General features: G+C 54.8%; 1 protein-coding gene across 12 annotated transcripts in view; it reads right to left on the minus strand.

Annotated features, from left to right (window-relative positions):
• Positions 1 to 17,230, minus strand: part of ANKRD24 (ankyrin repeat domain 24) — a 48,266-nt gene that overhangs the window by 7,749 nt on the left and 23,287 nt on the right. For 11 of the 12 annotated variants that reach the window (XM_033196818.1, XM_033196815.1, XM_033196813.1 and 8 more), the window contains 12 exons: positions 15,067 to 15,137; positions 14,772 to 14,878; positions 14,405 to 14,592; positions 12,924 to 12,952; positions 11,618 to 11,698; positions 11,383 to 11,490; positions 8,431 to 8,469; positions 8,246 to 8,344; positions 5,163 to 5,235; positions 4,806 to 4,924; positions 3,057 to 4,658; positions 368 to 535 (listed from right to left, as the gene is read on the minus strand). In XM_033196818.1, coding sequence (XP_033052709.1) covers positions 368 to 535; positions 3,057 to 4,658; positions 4,806 to 4,924; positions 5,163 to 5,235; positions 8,246 to 8,344; positions 8,431 to 8,469; positions 11,383 to 11,490; positions 11,618 to 11,698; positions 12,924 to 12,952; positions 14,405 to 14,592; positions 14,772 to 14,878; positions 15,067 to 15,137 — 2,684 coding nt within the window. Of the gene's footprint in view, positions 1 to 367; positions 536 to 3,056; positions 4,659 to 4,805; positions 4,925 to 5,162; positions 5,236 to 8,245; positions 8,345 to 8,430; positions 8,470 to 11,382; positions 11,491 to 11,617; positions 11,699 to 12,923; positions 12,953 to 14,404; positions 14,609 to 14,771; positions 14,879 to 15,066; positions 15,138 to 17,230 lie in introns of all 12 variants that reach the window. The other variant, XM_033196819.1, reaches the window with a different exon arrangement.

A 17,230-nucleotide genomic window follows, 5' to 3' on the forward strand; every position in this document is an offset into this window, starting at 1 on the left:
AGAATGGTGTGAACCGGGGAGGCGGAGCTTGCAGTGAGCTGAGATCCGGCCACTGCACTCCAGCCCGGGCGACAGAGCAAGACTCCGTCTCAAAAAATAAATAAAAATAAATAAATAAATAAATAAATAAATAAATAAAATAAAATAAAAGTAACTGTGGTTGTAGTTAGTACCTGGAACAGCAGCCTCTGTGTGTCTGACTTATCAGAGGCTGTAACCAGGTCCCCTTCTGTTTCTGAGCCTCAGTTTCCCTTCTGGAAAATGGGTTGATTTTCCAAGGCCCTTGCAGTGACGACCTTCATAGACCGTCCCCCACCTCTGCTGAGTGAATGCCTCCCTGACTGGGTGTAGGAGAGGGGGCACCCACCTTCTTGTCCTTCTCCTTGGCCTTGTCCAGAGCCTCCTGGGCCCGGCTCTGGGCCTGGCGAGCCCTTTCCGCCTCGGTCCGTAGCCCTCGCAGCTGCTGCTCTGCTGTGGCCAGCTGCGCCTCGGCCGCGTGTCGCTCACTCTTCATGAACAGGGCCTCACGCTGCACCTGCGGCCCAAGCCCACGCGTGACTCTCAGGACACTAAAGACTCCAATGATGCTAGACCCCAGAATTCATATGACCCTTCTACTTTGTTCTTGTATTTTTTGATTTTTTTAAAGACAGGGTCTTGCTCTGTTGCTCCAGAGCTGCAGTCCTGGCTGGAGTGCAGTGGTGCGATCATGGCTCACTGTAGCTTCAATCTTTCAGGCTCAAGGGATCCTTCCACCTCGGCCTTCCAAGTAGCTGGGACCACAGGTGCATGCCACCACGCCCGGCTACTGTTTTCGTTGTTTTTTTCTTTTCTTTTCTTTTTTTTTTTTTTTTTTTGAGACGGAGTCTCATGCTGTCACCCAGGCTGGAGTGCAGTGGCTGGATCTCAGCTCACTGCAAGCTCCGCCTCCTGGGTTCACCCCATTCTCCTGCCTCAGCCTTCTGAGTAGCTGGGACTACAGGTGCCCGCCACCAGGCCAGTTAATTTTTTGTATTTTTAGTAGAGACGGGGTTTCACTGTGTTAGCCAGGATGGTCTCAATCTCCTGACCTCTTGATCCGCCCATCTCAGCCTCCGAAAGTGCTGGGATTACAGGCATGAGCCACTGTGCCCGACCCCGGCTACTGTTTTCTTGTTTTTTTTTTTTTTGTTTGATACAGAGTCTTGCTCTGCTGCCTAGGCTGGAGTGCAGTGGTGCAATCTTGGCTCATTGCAACCTCCGCCTCCCGGGTTCAAGCGATTCTCATGCCTTAGCCTCCTGAGTAGGTGGGAGTCCAGGCACGTGCCACAATGCCAACCTAATTTTTGTATTTTTAGTAAAGACGGGGTTTCACCATATTGGCCTGAACTCAGGTGATCCGCCTGCCTCAGCTTCCCAAAGTGCTGGGATTAAAGGCAAGAGCCACCCCACCCAACCCATTTTCTTGTATTTTTTGTCGAGATGGGGTTTTGCCATGTTGCCCAGGCTGGTTTCGAGCTCCTGGGCTCATGTGATCTGCCCGCCTTGGCTTCTCAAATTGCTGGAGTTACAGGTGTGAGTCATTGCAACTGCCCAGATTTCATTATTTTTAATCCAGTGGACTCTGATGCTGAAGTTTTTGTTTTTGCTTTTTGAGATGGAGTCTCCCTCTGTCACCCAGGCTGCAGTGCAGTAGCATCATCTTGGCTCACTGCAACCTCCACCTCTCAGATTCAAGCGAATTTCCTACCTTAGCCTCTTGAGTAGCTGGGATTACAGGCACCCGCCACCATATCCAGCTAACTTTTTGTACTTTTACTAGACATGGGGTTTTGTTATGTTGGCCAGGCTGGTCTCGAACTCCTGACCTCAGGTGATCCACCCACCTTGGCCTCCCAAAGTGCTGGGATTACAAGCGTGAGCCACCACGCCCACTCATGAATTCAGGAATTTGAGACCAGCCTGGGCAACATGGCAAAACCCTGTCTTTACAGAAAATTAAAAAGTTAGATGAGCATGGTGGTGCACACCTGTGGTACCAGCTACTTGGGAGGCTGAGGTGGGAGGATTACTTGAGCCCAGGAGGTGGTGGTTGCAGTGAGCTATGATTGTACCACTGCCCTCCAGCCTCGGTGACAGAGCCAGACCCTGTCTGAAAAACAAAAAGAAAGGAGAGGAAGGGAAGGGGAAGGGGGGGAAGAGAAAGAGAAAGAGAAAGAGAAAGAGAAAGAGGAAGAGAAGAAGAGGAAGAAGAGGAAGAAGAGGAAGAAGAGGAAGGAAGGGAGGGAGGAAGGAAGGAAGGAAAGAAGGAAGCCGGGTGCGGTGGCTCACGCCTGTAATCCCAGCACTTTGGGAGGCCGAGGCCGGTGGATCACAAGGTCAGGATATCCAGACCATCCTGGCTAACACAGTGAAACCCCATCTCTACTAAACAAAACACAAAAAGTTAGCTGGGTGTGGTGGCGGGCGCCTGTAGTCCCAGCTACTCTGGAGGCTAAGGCAGGAGAATGTCGTGAACCCAGGTGGAGCTTGCAGTCAGCCGAGATTGCGCCACTACACTCCAGCCCGGGCGACATAGCGAGACTCCCTCTCAAAAAAAAAAAATAATAAAATAAAAAATAAAAAAATAAAAAATAAAATAAGTCTGTTCAAGTAAAATCGATGGGGTCAAAACACCTCAGGGGTGGGGGTCTAAAAAAAGGTCGCCATGGCCGGGCGCGGTGGCTCAAGCCTGTAATCCCAGCACTTTGGGAGGCCGAGACGGGCGGATCACGAGGTCAAGAGATCGAGACTATCCTGGCTAACACGGTGAACCCCGTCTCTACTAAAAAATACAAAAATCTAGCCGGGCGAGGTGGCGGCGCCTGTAGTCCCAGCTACTCGGGAGGCTGAGGCAGGAGAATGGCGGGAACCCGGGAGGCGGAGCTTGCAGTGAGCTGAGATCCGGCCACTGCACTCCAGCCTGGGCGACAGCGCGAAACTCCGTCTCAAAAAAAAATAAATAAATAAAAAAAAAAAAAAAAAAAAAAGGCCGCCACGGACCACTGGGGTGCAGGGTGGGGGCCAGCCCTGCTCACCTGGAAGACCTCTGCGCTGGTCTTCTCATGCCGCCGTCCCAGCTCCTCCAGCTGCCCCTCCAGCTGTGCCACGTTGGCCTGCAGGGCGCCCACGATGCGTTCGTGCTCCGAGAGCGCCACGCTGCACACGCGCTCCCGCTCCAGCTCCGCGCGCAGCCGGGCGGCCTCCTTGCCCGTGGCCACCACTTCCTGCTCCAGACTGGCCGCCCGACCCCGCAGCTCCAGGGCCTCCTCCTGCAGCCGGTGGTGCTCAGTGGCTGGCACCACGGACTGGCGGAGGGCCTCGGAGGCCTCCCGCAGCTCGGCCAGACCCTGCCGCGCCTCCTCGCAGGCCGCAGCCAGCTCAGCCACTCGGGCCTCGGCCGCGTCCCGTGCCCGGCCCAGCTCCGCGGCCGCCGTGCGCTGCTGCTCCCCCGTGGCCTTGGCCGTGGCCAGCTGCTCCCGCAGCACCTCCAGCTCCCGGCTCTGCTCCAGCCGCGCCTCCTCCCGCTGGGCCAGCTCCGCCCGCAGGCCCCGGGCCTCCTCCTCGGCCAGCAGCCGGCTGGCGCGAGCCTCATCCAGGCAGGCCGAGGCCGCCTCCAGCTCCCGCAGGCGGGAGTCCCGGTCTCGGAGATCCTCCCGGGCCTGCTCCAGGGCGGCCCGCAGCTGTGCGGTGTCGCTGCCACCACCCACCACGCTGGCCCCGCTGCCCTCGGCCTCGCGGACGCGCTCTCGCAGCCGGCCCGCCTCTGCTTCCGCGGCCTCGCACTTCCCCAGGGCCGCCTCCAGCTCCGCAGCTGCCTCCCGCTCCCGCTGCCGGAGCGCCTCCTCCAAGCCGCGAATCCTGGTCTCCAGCTCTACTTGAAGCTTTTCCGAGGCCTCTGCGGCACCAGGATGTAGGACAGGGCCAGCAGAGACCCCCAGGGCCATGGCTTCTACCCCCGGGTTCTCTACACCTGTGGCACTGACTCCTGTGGCTTCCACCCCCGTGGCCCTAGAGCCTGTGGCCTCCATGTTTGTGGTCCCTGTGACTGGGGGCTCTGGTTGCCCAGCACCCACTCTGCAGGCCTGCACTTCTGCTTCCTCTGCTTTTGTTTTTGTGGCCTCCACTCCTGTGGCCTCTGTGTCTGTGGTCTGTGCTCCTGTGAGCGTAGTTTCCATGTTTGCTTCCTCTTCTACAGTCTCCATTTCTCTGACCTCAGCTCCTGTGAGTTTTGTCTCTGTGGCCGTGGCTCTCGTGGCCTCAGCTCTTGTGGCCTCAGCTGCCATGGACGTGGCTTCCATAGTCCTGTCTTCCATGGTTTCATCTCCTGTAGCCTTCTCATCTGTGGCCTCGGCTCCGTTAACTTTGGTTTCTGGAGCCACTGAGCCATGTAGCTCCATGTGGGTTGGTCTGTTTTTGGTGGCTGTGGCTCCAACACCCTCATTCTCCCCACAGGCTGCCCTCTCTTCTCTGGGGACCTCTCGTGTCTCCTGCTGCCTCAGTGCCTGCAGGGCCTCAGCATGCTGCCTGCGCAGCTGGTCAAACTCGGCCCGGAGAGAGTCATAGAGGGCAAGAGGGATGACCTCTGCTGAAGCTTCCACTTCCATCTCTGTCTCGTCCTTCTCAAAGTTCTCCAGGATCTGGGGAGTGGGGTGGGAGACAGAAGTCTGGCAGGGGTTGATGTGATCGTGGGGACACAGGGCAGCTTTGCCACTTTCCCTGCCCACCCTGACCTCAGGGAACCAGCCCTAGGTCCTCAGATCTGTCCCCAGCCTCACTTTCCCTACCTGGACCTTCTCCATCAGTTCCTGGTTCTGTCTGGTGAGCACAGCCACCTGTTCCTGCAGTGAGGCCAGGCGTTCCTGGGCCGACGGGCTGAGTTGCCTGGACAGCAGCGCCTCGGCCCCTGGAGGGGAACACAGAGTCAGGCCCCGGGGGCCTGGGCCACAGGGGACAGGAGGTGGGGGGCTGGAGTGGTGGATCAGGGTCCCCAGGGCAGGCTCAGACAAGCAGAATTTTAAAAATGGAGGAGTACATACCTCCCTCCCAGCTTCAAACTCCCCCACATCTAGAGGTCCAGGCTCGGTCTCCCAGGGCCCCAGGGGACAAGGCGGCCGGGAGTGCGTGGGGAGGTGGGGGCTCACCTGGAAAGTCAGGCAGCTCACCCTCCTCATCCTGCAGAGTGGTCACATCGTAGCTCGTATTCTCCCGCTCGTTCTGGGGGTAGGGAGCAGAGTCCAGCTTGGGGTTCTGCTCTCAGCCCGTGTGTTCCCACCAAGACTGCAGTGGGGACTGGGCTGTTCACATATCTGTATGTCTCCCATGAGCACCAGATGGCTGCATTTGGCCCACCAGACTTGGCCCACAAGGATTTAGTGAGCGCCTTCTATGTCCTTTGCCACCCCCCTTCCCCCCACTTTTTTAAAATTACTATTTTGGAGCCAGGGTCTTAATCTGTCACCCAGGCTGGAGTGCAGCGGTGCGATCATAGCTCACTGCAGCCTCCAACTTCTGGGCTCAAACAATCCTCCTACCTCAGCCTCCCACGCAGCTGGGACTATGGGTGTGCAACACGACACTTGACTAATTTTTAATTATTTTTTTTGCAGAGATGCAGTCTCGTCACGTCGCCCAGGCTGGTCTCGAACTCCTGGGTTCAAGCCATCCTCCTGCCTCAGCCTCCTAAAGTGTTGGGATGACAGGCATGAGCCACTGTGCCTGGCCCCATTTTTTTTCTTTGTCCCAGGCTGGAGTGCCGTGGCATGATCTCGGCTCACCGTAACCTTCGCCTCCCAGATTCGAGCGATTCTCCCACCTCAACCTCCAGAGTAGCTGGGATTACAGGCATGTACCACCATGCCCAGCTAATTTTTGTATTTTTAGTAGAAGCGGGGTTTCACCATGTTGGCCAGGCTGGTCTCGAACTCCTGACCTTTGGTGATCTGCCTGCCTCGGCCTCCCAGAGTGCTGGGATTACAGGAGTGAGCCACCGAGCCTGCCTCCATTTCTTAACTAGGTTGTTTTTTGGGTATCGAGTTGTATTAATTCCTTACATATTTTGGGTATGAGCTCCTTATCAGATGCACAGTATATGCCAGCATCCCCCAGCTTCCTGGTCTATGTGCCATGGAGGTTTCCCCTCCGGCTGAGGGGACCTCGGGGGAGGCTCTGGTTACCTGTGGGTGTGTTTGTCTGCATGAGAGTGGATGCGACAGTATCTGTTTGGCATGCAGATAGCTGGCTGGAGGTGTGTCTTTGTGATTATAGGCTGGCTGGAGGTGTGTCTTTGTGATTATAGGTGTGGGTAGAGTGTTGTGGGTATGTCTCGGGGCCCCTAACTTCCTGTGACTCTGTGTGATTACATGCTTGAGTTTTTGTTTGTTTGTTGATTTGTTCTGAGGGAGTCTCGCTCTGTCACCCAGGCTGGAGTGCAGTGGCACCATCTCGGCTCACTGCAGCCTCTGCCTCCTGAGTTCAAGCGATTCTCCTGCCTCAGCCTCCTGAGCAGCTGGGATCACAGGCGCCCACCACCACGCCCAGCTAATTTTTGTATTTTTTAGTAGAGATGGGGGTTTCCCCATGTTGGCCAGGCTGGTCTCAAACTCCTGACCTCAGGTGATCCACCTGCCTCGGCCTCCCTAAGTGCTGAGATTACAGGTGTGAGCCACCGTGCCCGGCCTCATGCTTGAGTTTTAGGCGGGTGTGTGTGGCTGTGTTTTTAATGTGCCTGTGGATCTCGGTGTTTGTGTGTACGGTTGTCTGTATATATATATGTTTGCATAATTATGTGTTTTCAGAAATACTGGCGGGGCACGGTGGCTTATGCAATCCCAGCACTTTGGGAAGCAGAGATGGGAGGATTACTCGAGGCCAGGAGTTCGAGACCAGACTGGGTAACATAGTGAGACCCCCATCTCTCCAAAAAGAAAAAAATTAGCCAGGTGTGGTGGCACACGCCTATGGTCCCAGCTACTCAGGAGGCTGAGGTGGGAGGATTGCTTGAGGCCAGGGAAGCCAAGGCTGCAGTGAGCCATGATCATGCCACCACACTCCAGCCTGGACCACAGAACAAGACCCTGTCTCAAAAAAAAAAAAAAAAAGAAGTATTTGTTGCATGTGTATGTATTTGTGGGCATGTTGTCTGTGTGTGACTGCACGAGACGGATGCATGCACAGTGCCTGTGTGTGTGATGATGTATTCTTGGACGTGTTTCTTGCATGTCTGTAAACTGTGTGTTTGTGGGTGTGCCTGCTGTTAACTGTGCTCTGCCACGTGCATAGAGAGTGGTTATCCATCCCTGTGTGTATGCGTATGCTTAAAGAAAAGTCCTGGCCAGGCACGGTGGCTCAAGCCTGTAATCCCAGCACTTTGGGAGGCCGAGACGGGCGGATCGCGAGGTCAGGAGATCGAGACCATCCTGGCTAACACGGTGAAACCCCGTCTCTACTAAAAATACAAAAACTAGCCGGGCGAGGTGGTGGGCGCTTGTAGTCCCAGCTACTAGGGAGGCTGAGGCAGGAGAATGGCGTAAACCCGGGAGGCGGAGCTTGTAGTGAGCTGAGATCTGGCCACTGCACTCCAGTCCGGGTGACAGAGCGAGACTCCGCCTCAAAAAAAAAAAAAAAAAAAAAAGAAAAGTCTTTTCTGGGTCTGGGTGTGGTGGCTCACACCTGTAATCCAGCACTTTGGGAGGCCAAGGTAGGCGGATCACCTGAGGTCAGGAGTTCAAGACCAGCCTGACCAATATGGTGAAACCCCATTTCTACCAAAAATACAAAAGTTAGCCGGGCGTGGTGGCGTGCACCTGTAGTCCCAGCTACTCGGGGGGCTGAGGCAGGAGAATGGCATGAACCCGGGAGGCAGGAGTTGCCGTGAGCCAAGATCACAAGAGCCGAGATCACACCACTGCACCCCAGCCTGGGTGACATAGCAAGACCCTGTCAAAAAAAAAAAAAAAAAAAAGGAAGGAAGGAAGGAAGGAAGGTCGGTCGGTCTCGATCTCCTGACCTCGTGATCCACCTGCCTCGGCCTCCCAGAGTGCTGAGATTACGGGCGTGAGCCACTGCGCCCAGCCGTGACTATAGGTTTGTGAGTGCATGTGTCTGGTGGGTGCATTTGCATGTGTGTGAGGCTGTGCGTGCACTGGTGTGGCTGTCTTTTCACTGCGGCAGGAGAGAAGTTCCCCCACCCAGCCCCAGCCCAGCCCCGACTCATCACTGCTCCTACCTCCAGCAGGGACAGCCGGCTCTGCAAACTCTCCACCTCCCGTCCCAGGCTCTCCTTCTCCTCCTGTCTCTCCACCAGCAACTGCTGCAGCTCTTGCACCTGTGAGCAGCAGTGGACGCTCAGCTGCCTCTGGGAGGAAAGGCTGAGCAGGGGGAGGGCCGGCTCCTCCCCACCTTCCCACCTACCTGTCTCTCCAGGCTGTGCAGGGAGCTGGCCTCCGGGGACTGATGGGAGAAGCAGGGACAGGGGGTTGGATCTGGGCAGAAGGTCTCCCTGCCCCACCTCCTGCTTCATAGTCTCCATTTCATGCACATTCACGCATTCCATGTGCAACTATTGAGCACCTACTGCATTCTGCCTGCTTACTCATTACTATTTATTGAGTGGCTGCCATGTACCAGGCACCATTCTGTTTAATCACTCATTACTAAGTATTTATTGGGCACCTGCTGTATGCTGGGCCCCATTCATTCCTATTTATTAAGTGCCTACTTTGTGCTAGCTATTGTTCTGACCTTTCACTATTTATTGAGCACCTACTGTGTGCCACCATGCACCATTCTGACCAGTCATTCATTTCTAAGTATTTATTGAGTGCCTGCTGTGTGCCAGTATGCACCATTCTGGCCATTCATTACTAAGTACTTATTAAGCACCTGCTGTATGTCAGGCACCGTTCCATCCGCTCATACATTCACTCAACAAGTTTATTTTGTTTTGTTGTTGTTGTTGTTGAGATGGAGTCTTGCTGTGTCACCCAGGCTGGAGTGCAGTGGCGCGATCTTGGCTCACTGTAACCTCTGCCTCCCCGGTTCAAGCAATTCTCCTACCTCAGCTTCCCAAGTAGCTGGGATTACAGGCCCCTGCCACCACGCCCAGCTCATTTTTTTTGTTTTTGCTTTTTGTTTTTGAGATGCTCTGTCACACAGGCTGGAGTACAGTGGCACAATCTCAGCTCACTGTAACCTCAGCCTCCTGGGTTCAAGCGATTCTCATGCCTCACCCTCCCAAGTATCTGGGACTACAGGTGCACACCACCATGGCTGGCTGATTTTTTGTACTTTCAGTAGAGACAGGGTTTCGCCATGTTGGCCAGGCTGGTCTTGAACTCCTGGCCTCAGGTGATCCGCCTGTCTCGGCCTCCCAAAGTGCTGGGATTATAGGCGTGAGCCACGGCGCCTGACGCAACTAAATTTTTTTTGTATTTTTAGTAGAGACAGTGTTTCACCATGTTGGCCAGGCTGATTTCCAACTCCTGACCTCAAGTGATCCGCCCACCTCAACCTCCCAAAGTACTGGGATTACAGGCGTGAGCCACCGCGCCCGGCCAGAAAGTTTGTACTGAGTGCCTTTTCTAGGGCAGACCCTGGTTTCGGCCATTCATTCATCCACTCACTTGAATATTCATTCACCCAGTCAATATTGATGACGCCCATACTGTGACCCAGGCACGACCAGCCATGCCTGCCCTCACAGGCTCACAGTCAAATGGGTGGACATACATAAAATAAATGCGGCCGGGCGTGGTGGCTCAAGCCTGTAATCCCAGCACTTTGGGAGGCCAAGACGGGCGGATCACGAGGTCAGGAGATCGAGACCATCCTGGCTAACATGGTGAAACCCTGTCTCTACTAAAAAATACAAAAAACTAGCTGGGCGAGGTGGCGGGCGCCTGTAGTCCCAGCTACTCGGGAGGCTGAGGCAGGAGAATGGCGTAAACCCGGGAGGCGGAGCTTGCAGTGAGCTGAGATCGGGCCACTGCACTCCAGCCTGGGCGATAGAGCGAGACTCCGTCTCAAAAAAAAATAAAAATAAAAATAAAAATAAATAAATGCATGCCCAAGAGCAGTAAGTGCTGCAAATGAAAATAAAGAGGCCAGGCACAGTGGCTCACACCTGCAATCCCAGCACTTTAAGAGGCCGGGGTGGGTGGATCACCTGAGGTCAGGAGTTCGAGACCAGCCTGGCCAATGTGGTGAAACTCCGTCTCTACCAAAAATACAAAATTAGCTGGGCGTGGTGGTGGTCGCCTGTAATCCCAGTTGCTTGGGAGACTGAAGCAGGAAACTTGTTTGAACCCGGGAGGCAGAGGTTGCAGTGAGCCGAGATCGTGCCATTGCACTCCAGCCTGGGCAACAAGAGTGGCAACAAAACAAAACAAAAAATAAATAAATAAAAAATAAACCGAACTAACGAGTTGGCAGGGGGAAGCAGGTGTTACCATTTTTTTTTTTTTTTTTTAAGATGGAGTTTCACTCTTGTTGCCCAGGCTAGAGTGCAATGGCACGATCTCGGCTCACAGCAATCTCCGCCTCCCAGGTTCAGGCGATTCTCCTGCCTCAGCCTCCTGAGTACCTGGGATTAAGGCATGTGCCAACACGCCCAGTAGTTTTGTATTTTCAGTAGAACCGGGGTTTCTCCATGTTGGTCAGGCTGGTCTCAAACTCCTGACCTCAGGTGATCCACCTGCCTCGGCCTCCCAAAGTGCTGGGATTACAGGCGGAGCCACTGCGCCTGGTCGGGTGTTACAATTTTAAGAAGTGGGCGACCGGGCGCGGTGGCTCAAGCCTGTAATCCCAGCACTTGGGAGGCCGAGACGGGTGGATCACGAGGTCAGGAGATCGAGACCATCCTGGCTAACACGGTGAAACCCCGTCTCTACTAAAAAATACAAAAAATTAGCCGGGCGAGATGGCAGGCGCCTGTAGTCCCAGCTACTCGGGAGGCTGAGGCAGGAGAATGGCGTAAACCCGGGAGGCGGAGCTTGCAGTGAGCCGAGATCGCGCCACTGCACTCCTGCCTGGGCGACAGAGCCAGACTCCGTCTCAAAAAAAAAAAAAAGAAGTGGGCATAGGAGGTGTCTTTGGCAAGGGGCCTATAAAGCAGGTGAGGTAAAGAGCTGTGGGAACATCTGGGGCTAGAGCATTCCAGGCAGAGGACCCAGGCTGTGCAAAGGCCCTGAGGCAGGACCGCGCCTGGTGAGTTGGAGGAACAGCGAGGAGGCCCAAGTGGCCGCAGCAGAGTGGGGCGGGGGAGAGACGGAGGAAGGAAGGTGGGAGAAAAGTAGGGGGATCTTCATGCCTGCATTGACCCCACCCGGGCTTGGCCCCACCCCCAAATCTTGGAGGCCTCCTAACCTCCTGCTGCCTCCGTTCCTTGTGCTGTTCCAGGCCCCGGATCTTCTGCAGGAGGCGGCCCCTCTCCTGGCGCAGCCTCACAATCTCCTCATAGGCATCTCGATCATCCTGTTTCCCTCCCCGCCCGCGGCCTTTAGATGGGGCCTAAGGTTTCCCCATCCCAGGTCTCAGCCAGAGCCCCACCCTGTGCCTGGGGGCTCCCCACGCCTCCTCCCGTACCCGGAGCATCTCTCACCGGCATGGGGATGCTGGCAGGAGGTGGAGGCGCCTTCCGCTTCTTGAGAGCCCCCTGCTTTCCATGGCTGGACATGGAGTTCTGGGAAGGGAGGGGGCAGATCGGGGGTCCATGCCAGCCTCCCCGACAGTAAACCAACCTAGCCAGCCCCAGTCATGGCCTGACTTCCCGTAAACACGGAACCAGCCCCTGCCTCCTCCCCCTAGCTTATCCCAGCAAAACGCAGACAAGACAACCTCCCTGTATGTTCCAGATCTTACTCTTTACTCTCTGCTCCTCTCTGTGCCTCAGTTCTTTGCCCAGCTAGACCACACTGCCCACGTTTTCACTCCTCTGTGGAACAGAGATGCTTTAAAACTGGGAGAGGGGCTGGGCGCGGTGGCTCACACCTGTAATCCCAACACTTTGGGAGGCCAGGGCGGGTGATCACTGGAGGTCAGGAGTTCGAGAGCAGCCTGAACAACATAGAGTGAAACCCTGTTTCTACTAAAAAATACAAAAAATTAGCTGGGTGTGGTGGCACACGCCTGTAGTCCCAGCTACTCAGGAAACTGAGGCAGAAAAATCACTTGAACTCGGGAGGTGGAGGTCGCAGTAAGTTGAGATCACACCCACTGCACTCCAGCCTGGGTGACAGATCGAGACTCCGTCACTCAAAAAAGAAACAAAACAAAAAACAAACAAACAAAAAAACTGGGAGGGGCTGGGCCCGGTGACTCAGGTCTATAATCCCAGCACTTTGGGAGGCTGAGGTGGGTGGGTCACTTGAGGCCAGGAGTTTGAGACCAGCCTGGCCAACATGGTGAAACCCCGTCTCTACTAAAAATACAAAAGTTAGCCAGGTGTGGTGGGTGCCTGTAATCCTAGCTACTAGGGAGGCTGAAGCAGGAGAATCACTTGAACTCAGGGGGTGGAGGTTGCAGTGAGCCAAGATCAAGCCACTGCACTCCAGCCTGGGCGACAGAGCGAGACTCCGTCTCGCGGGGAAAAAAAAAAAACTGAAAGAGGGGAAGAGGCCGATCTGCTTCCCTCCCTGAAGACAACAACCCTCAACAACCTCAGTCCCCACTGGCCTCCCACCCCAGCCCCATAATTTGGCCCCATCCCCCCAGTATTCTCACCCAGTTCTGGGAGTTAGGCTGGGCACACTGCCGCCACTTGGTGGCAGCATACCCTGAAGGTAGGATTCTTTCCAAACAGGTTTTCCCAGGTCTAACTTCCTTCTCTTCTCACAGAGCTTGGGGCATGGGGGAAGTTAGTGTGGTTGCAGGGAGGAGGGGCTCCTTCACTGCTTAGGGGTCCATACCTGAGATGACGCCTCGCCTGAGTCATCCTCTGTGAGGGCCGGGGAGAGAGGGAAGCAGGGTCAGACGTTCTGTTCCTAGCCCCAGGAAGGGCACTGGTGGGCCCCAGGGACTTGTAGGGGGCTCCTGATTTCCCCAAGAATCAGGGCGTTTAAGGTAGAAATCTGGTGCTTGGGTAGAGTGCTGAGAGAGCGACTTGGGACTCTTAAAAAGAGAGGACAGGCCAGGTGCGGTGGCTCATGCCTGTAATGCCAGCATTCTGGGAGGCCGAGGCGGGTGGATCACCTGAGTTCAGGAGTTCAAGACCAGCCTGGCCAACATGGCAAAACCCCAACTCCACTGAAAATACAAAAAGTAGCCAGGCATGGCGGCAGGCACCTGGAGTCCCAGCTACTCAGGAAGATGAGGCAGGAGAATTGTTTGAACCACATGTGGCTAATTTTTGTATTTTTAGTGGAGACGGGGTTTCACCATGTTGGTCAAGCTGGTCTCGAACCCCTGACCTCAAGTGATTTGCCCACCTCGGCCTCCCAAAGTGCTGGGATTACAGGCGTGAGCCACCACGCCCAGCAGGGGTGCCCTTCTTAGGAGACACAAAGTTTTGTTTTGTTTTGGTTTGGTTTTGTTGTGGTTTTTTTGTTTTTTTTTTGTTTTTTTGTTTTTTTGGGTTTTTTTTGAGACGGAGTCTCGCTCTGTCGCCGGGGCTGGAGTGCAATGGCCAAATCTCAGCTCACTGCAAGCTCCACCTCCCAGGTTTACGCCATTCTCCTGCCTCAGCCTCCGGAGTAGCTGGGACTACAGGCGCCGGCCACCTCGCCCAGCTAGTTTTTTGTATTTTTTAGTAGAGACGGGGTTTCACCATGTTAGCCAGGATGGTCTCGATCTCCTGACCTCGTGATCCACCCATCTCGGCTTCCCAAAGTGCTGGGATTACACGCTTGAGCCACTGCGCCCGGCCTTGTTTTTTTTTTTTTGAGACGGAGTCTCGCTCTGTTGCCCAGGCTGGAGCGCAGTGGCACGATCTCGGCTCACTGCAAGCTCCGCCTCCCGGGTTCACGCCATTCTCCTGCCTCAGCCTTCCAAGTAGCTGGGACTACAGGCGCCCGCCACCACGCCCGGCTCATTTTTTTGTATTTTTAGTAGAGATGGGGCTTCACCATGTTAGCCAGGACGGTCTTGATCTCCTGACCTCATGATCCACCCACCTCGGCCTCCCAAAGTGCTGGGATTACAGGCGTGAGCCACCAACGGCCAACAAAGTTCTTACTGTACAGATGACCCAGGAAAGCAGAAGCAGACCCCCTCCTAGACTACTCTAAATGCCCTGGGGCTCCTTGAAACTGTTCTGAGTAGAATTGGGTAAGCTCTGGGACCTCCTAGAATGCAGACAGTCGGGGGTACCTTGAAACTATTCATGATAAAGAAAAGGGGTGACAAGAAGGTGCCAAGAAGCAAATGCAGCGGGGAGGTGGGGCTTGCATACCGCTCGGTGGGGAGGGGCGCTGGGCCGCCTCTTGCAGAAGGTGCAGGATGAGCTTGTCCCCCGCCAGGGCGCCATAGTGAGCCGCGTCCTGCCCCAGCGTATCGGTGATGCCCGGCTGGGCTCCGCCCTGCAGCAGGACTTCCACTGTTTCGGGGCTGGCCCCCTCACAGGCCAGCATCAGGGCCGTCCTACCAGGGGAGGGGGCTACTGAGGAGATGAGAACATCCTCCAAGCCCCCACGCCCACCTCAGTACCCAGGCCGGGCTGGGAAGAGGAGGCTGGCTAGATCGCTTTACTCAGAGAGGTTAAGAGTCTTGCCCAAGGTCACATAGCATAGGGTGGACTGGCTGGGAGGGGAGATACTCACCTGCCTTGCAGGTCCTGATCATTCGCGGCAGCCCCTTGCTGCAGTAGGAGACGGCACAGGTCTGTGTGACACATCTGAGCTGCTATAATGAGGGGTGTGGCACCTGACTGGTAGGGAGGAGGAGGGATGCGATGGCATGAGAAACTGACCCCTGGGAGGTGCAGAAGCCTATAGAACCGCCCTTGAATTTTCACCTTGAACTTTCTCAGGCTTTCAAAGGGTGCCTGAGATCTGCCACTTGGTGGCAGCATACCTCAAGCATAACATCTTCCCCAAAGAGATCCCAGAAGCTTACCCGATCTTGGGGGTTTAGATGTGCCTTAAAGGAGCAGAGCACCTCTGAACAGGAGAGACAGCCACCAGCCACTGCAAAAGAGAAAAGGTTGTCGGGTGTGGTAGCTCAACCCCAGCACCTGGGGAGGCCGAGGCAGGAGGATCGCTTGAACCCAGGAGTTCGAGATCAACCTGGGCCAACATAGCAAGATCCTGTCTCTACAAAAAAAAAAAAAAAAAAAAGCAAAAATTATCTGGGTGTGGTGGCATGTGTCTGTGGAACCAGCTACTCGGGAGGCTGAAGCAGGAGGACTGCTTGAGCTCAGGAGTTCAAGGCTGCAGTGAGCCATGATGGCACCACTGCACACCAGCCTGGGTGACAGAGTGAGACCTTGTCTCAAAAACCAAGACAAGAAAGGAAGAAAAACAAAAGGGGGAAGCGTAGGGTAGGGTGAGACTTCAGCCTTTTCTGGGGACTTCCTGCCTGGGTGTGACCTGCCTCTTTATTCCATGAGAAAACTCCCACGCACCCTGGGAGATTTCTAACAAAGGCAAATTTTGCATTTTACAGACGCAGAAACCGAGGCCCAACCAGGCCTGGGGTCACCCAGTGGGATCACAGGAAGAGTCAGATCTTGGATCTAGGTCTGCCAACTGCTAGTCCCAAGCACTGTGGTTCCCTCTACTTTCTGTAGAGACGGGGTCTCACTGTGTTGCCCAGGCTGGTCTCAAACTTCTGGGCTCAAGCAATCCTCCTGCCTCGGCCTCCCGAGGGGCTGGGATTACAGGCATGAGACCCACACTACAGGCATGTGCAACCATGCCTGGCTAATTTTTACTTTATTTTGTTTTTTGAGACAGGGTCTTGCTATGTTGCCCAGGCTTTTCTTGAACTCCTGGGCTCAAGCAGTCTGCTCGCCTTGGCCTCCTGAGTGGCCGGGAGTGTGGGCGTGCACCACCACTCCTGGCTAATTTTCTTTTGGATTTTTTTTATGGAAATGGAATGCCACTATATTGCCCAGGCTGGTCTCAAACTCCTGGGCTCAAGCAATCCTCCTGCCTCTGGCTCCCAAAGGGCTGGGATTATAGGGTGGAGCCACCAAGCCCGGCCCTGTTTCTGTATTTATTTATTTATTTATTTAGAGACAGAGTCTCACTCTGTGCCCTAGGCTGGAGTACAGTGGCGCAATCTCGGCTCACTGAAAGCTCCGCCTCCCAGGTTCACGCCATTCTCCTGCCTCAGCCTCCCGAGTAGCTGGGACTACAGGCGCCCGCCATCGTGCCCGGCTAATTTTTTATATTTCTAGTAGAGACGGGGTTTCACCGTGGTCTCGATCTCCTGACCTTGTGATCCACCTGCCTCGGCCTCCCAAAGTGCTGGGATTACAGGCGTGAGCCACTGCGCCTGGCCTATTTATTTATTTATTTTATTTTTATTTTTATTTTTTGAGACGGAGTCTCCCTCTGCACCCACGCTGGAGTGCAGGGGTGTGATCTTGGATGACTGCAACCTCTGCCTCCTGGGTTCCAGCGATTCTCCTGCCTCAGCCTCCCGAGTAGCTGGGATTATAGACATGAGCCATCACACCTGGCTAAGTTTTATATTTTTAGTAGAGACGGGGTTTTGCCATGTTGCCCAGGCTGGGTCTCAAACTCCTGGGCTCAAGCAATCCTCCTACCTCTGTCCCCCATAGCACTGGGATTACAGGCCTGCACCACTGTGCCTGGTCTATTTATATTTTAAGAGATCCCTCCTACTGCCATTTGCGCAGGACCAGAGTGGAGACAGGGAGGCTCCCCAGGAGGCTGTGCAGCTGAGACAAGAGCACAGTCTCTGGAATCCCTGGGTGTGAATTCCAGCAGGTTGACATACAGTCTATGCACAAAAATCCACTTTTCAGTCAATAAACTCTATTTGGGTACCTGCTGTGTCTGAGGGAATATGAGGTTTTGATTGCTGCAAACCTTATTTACAACATGTACAACAGTGCCTGACACACTGTACTCAATACCTGTTTTCTGTTGTTGTTGTTTTTGAGATGGAGTCTTGCTCTGTTGTTGCCCAGGCTGTGCAGTGGCGCGATCTCAGCTCACTGCAACCTCCGCCTCCCGGGTTCAAGTGCTTCTCCTGCCTCAGCCTCCCGAGTAGCTGGGACTACAGGCGCCCACCACCACACCCGGCTAAT

This window comes from Trachypithecus francoisi, unplaced genomic scaffold (genome assembly GCF_009764315.1).
Source record: "Trachypithecus francoisi isolate TF-2019V2 unplaced genomic scaffold, Tfra_2.0 Lachesis_group5, whole genome shotgun sequence".
Lineage (NCBI taxonomy): Eukaryota > Metazoa > Chordata > Mammalia > Primates > Cercopithecidae > Trachypithecus > Trachypithecus francoisi.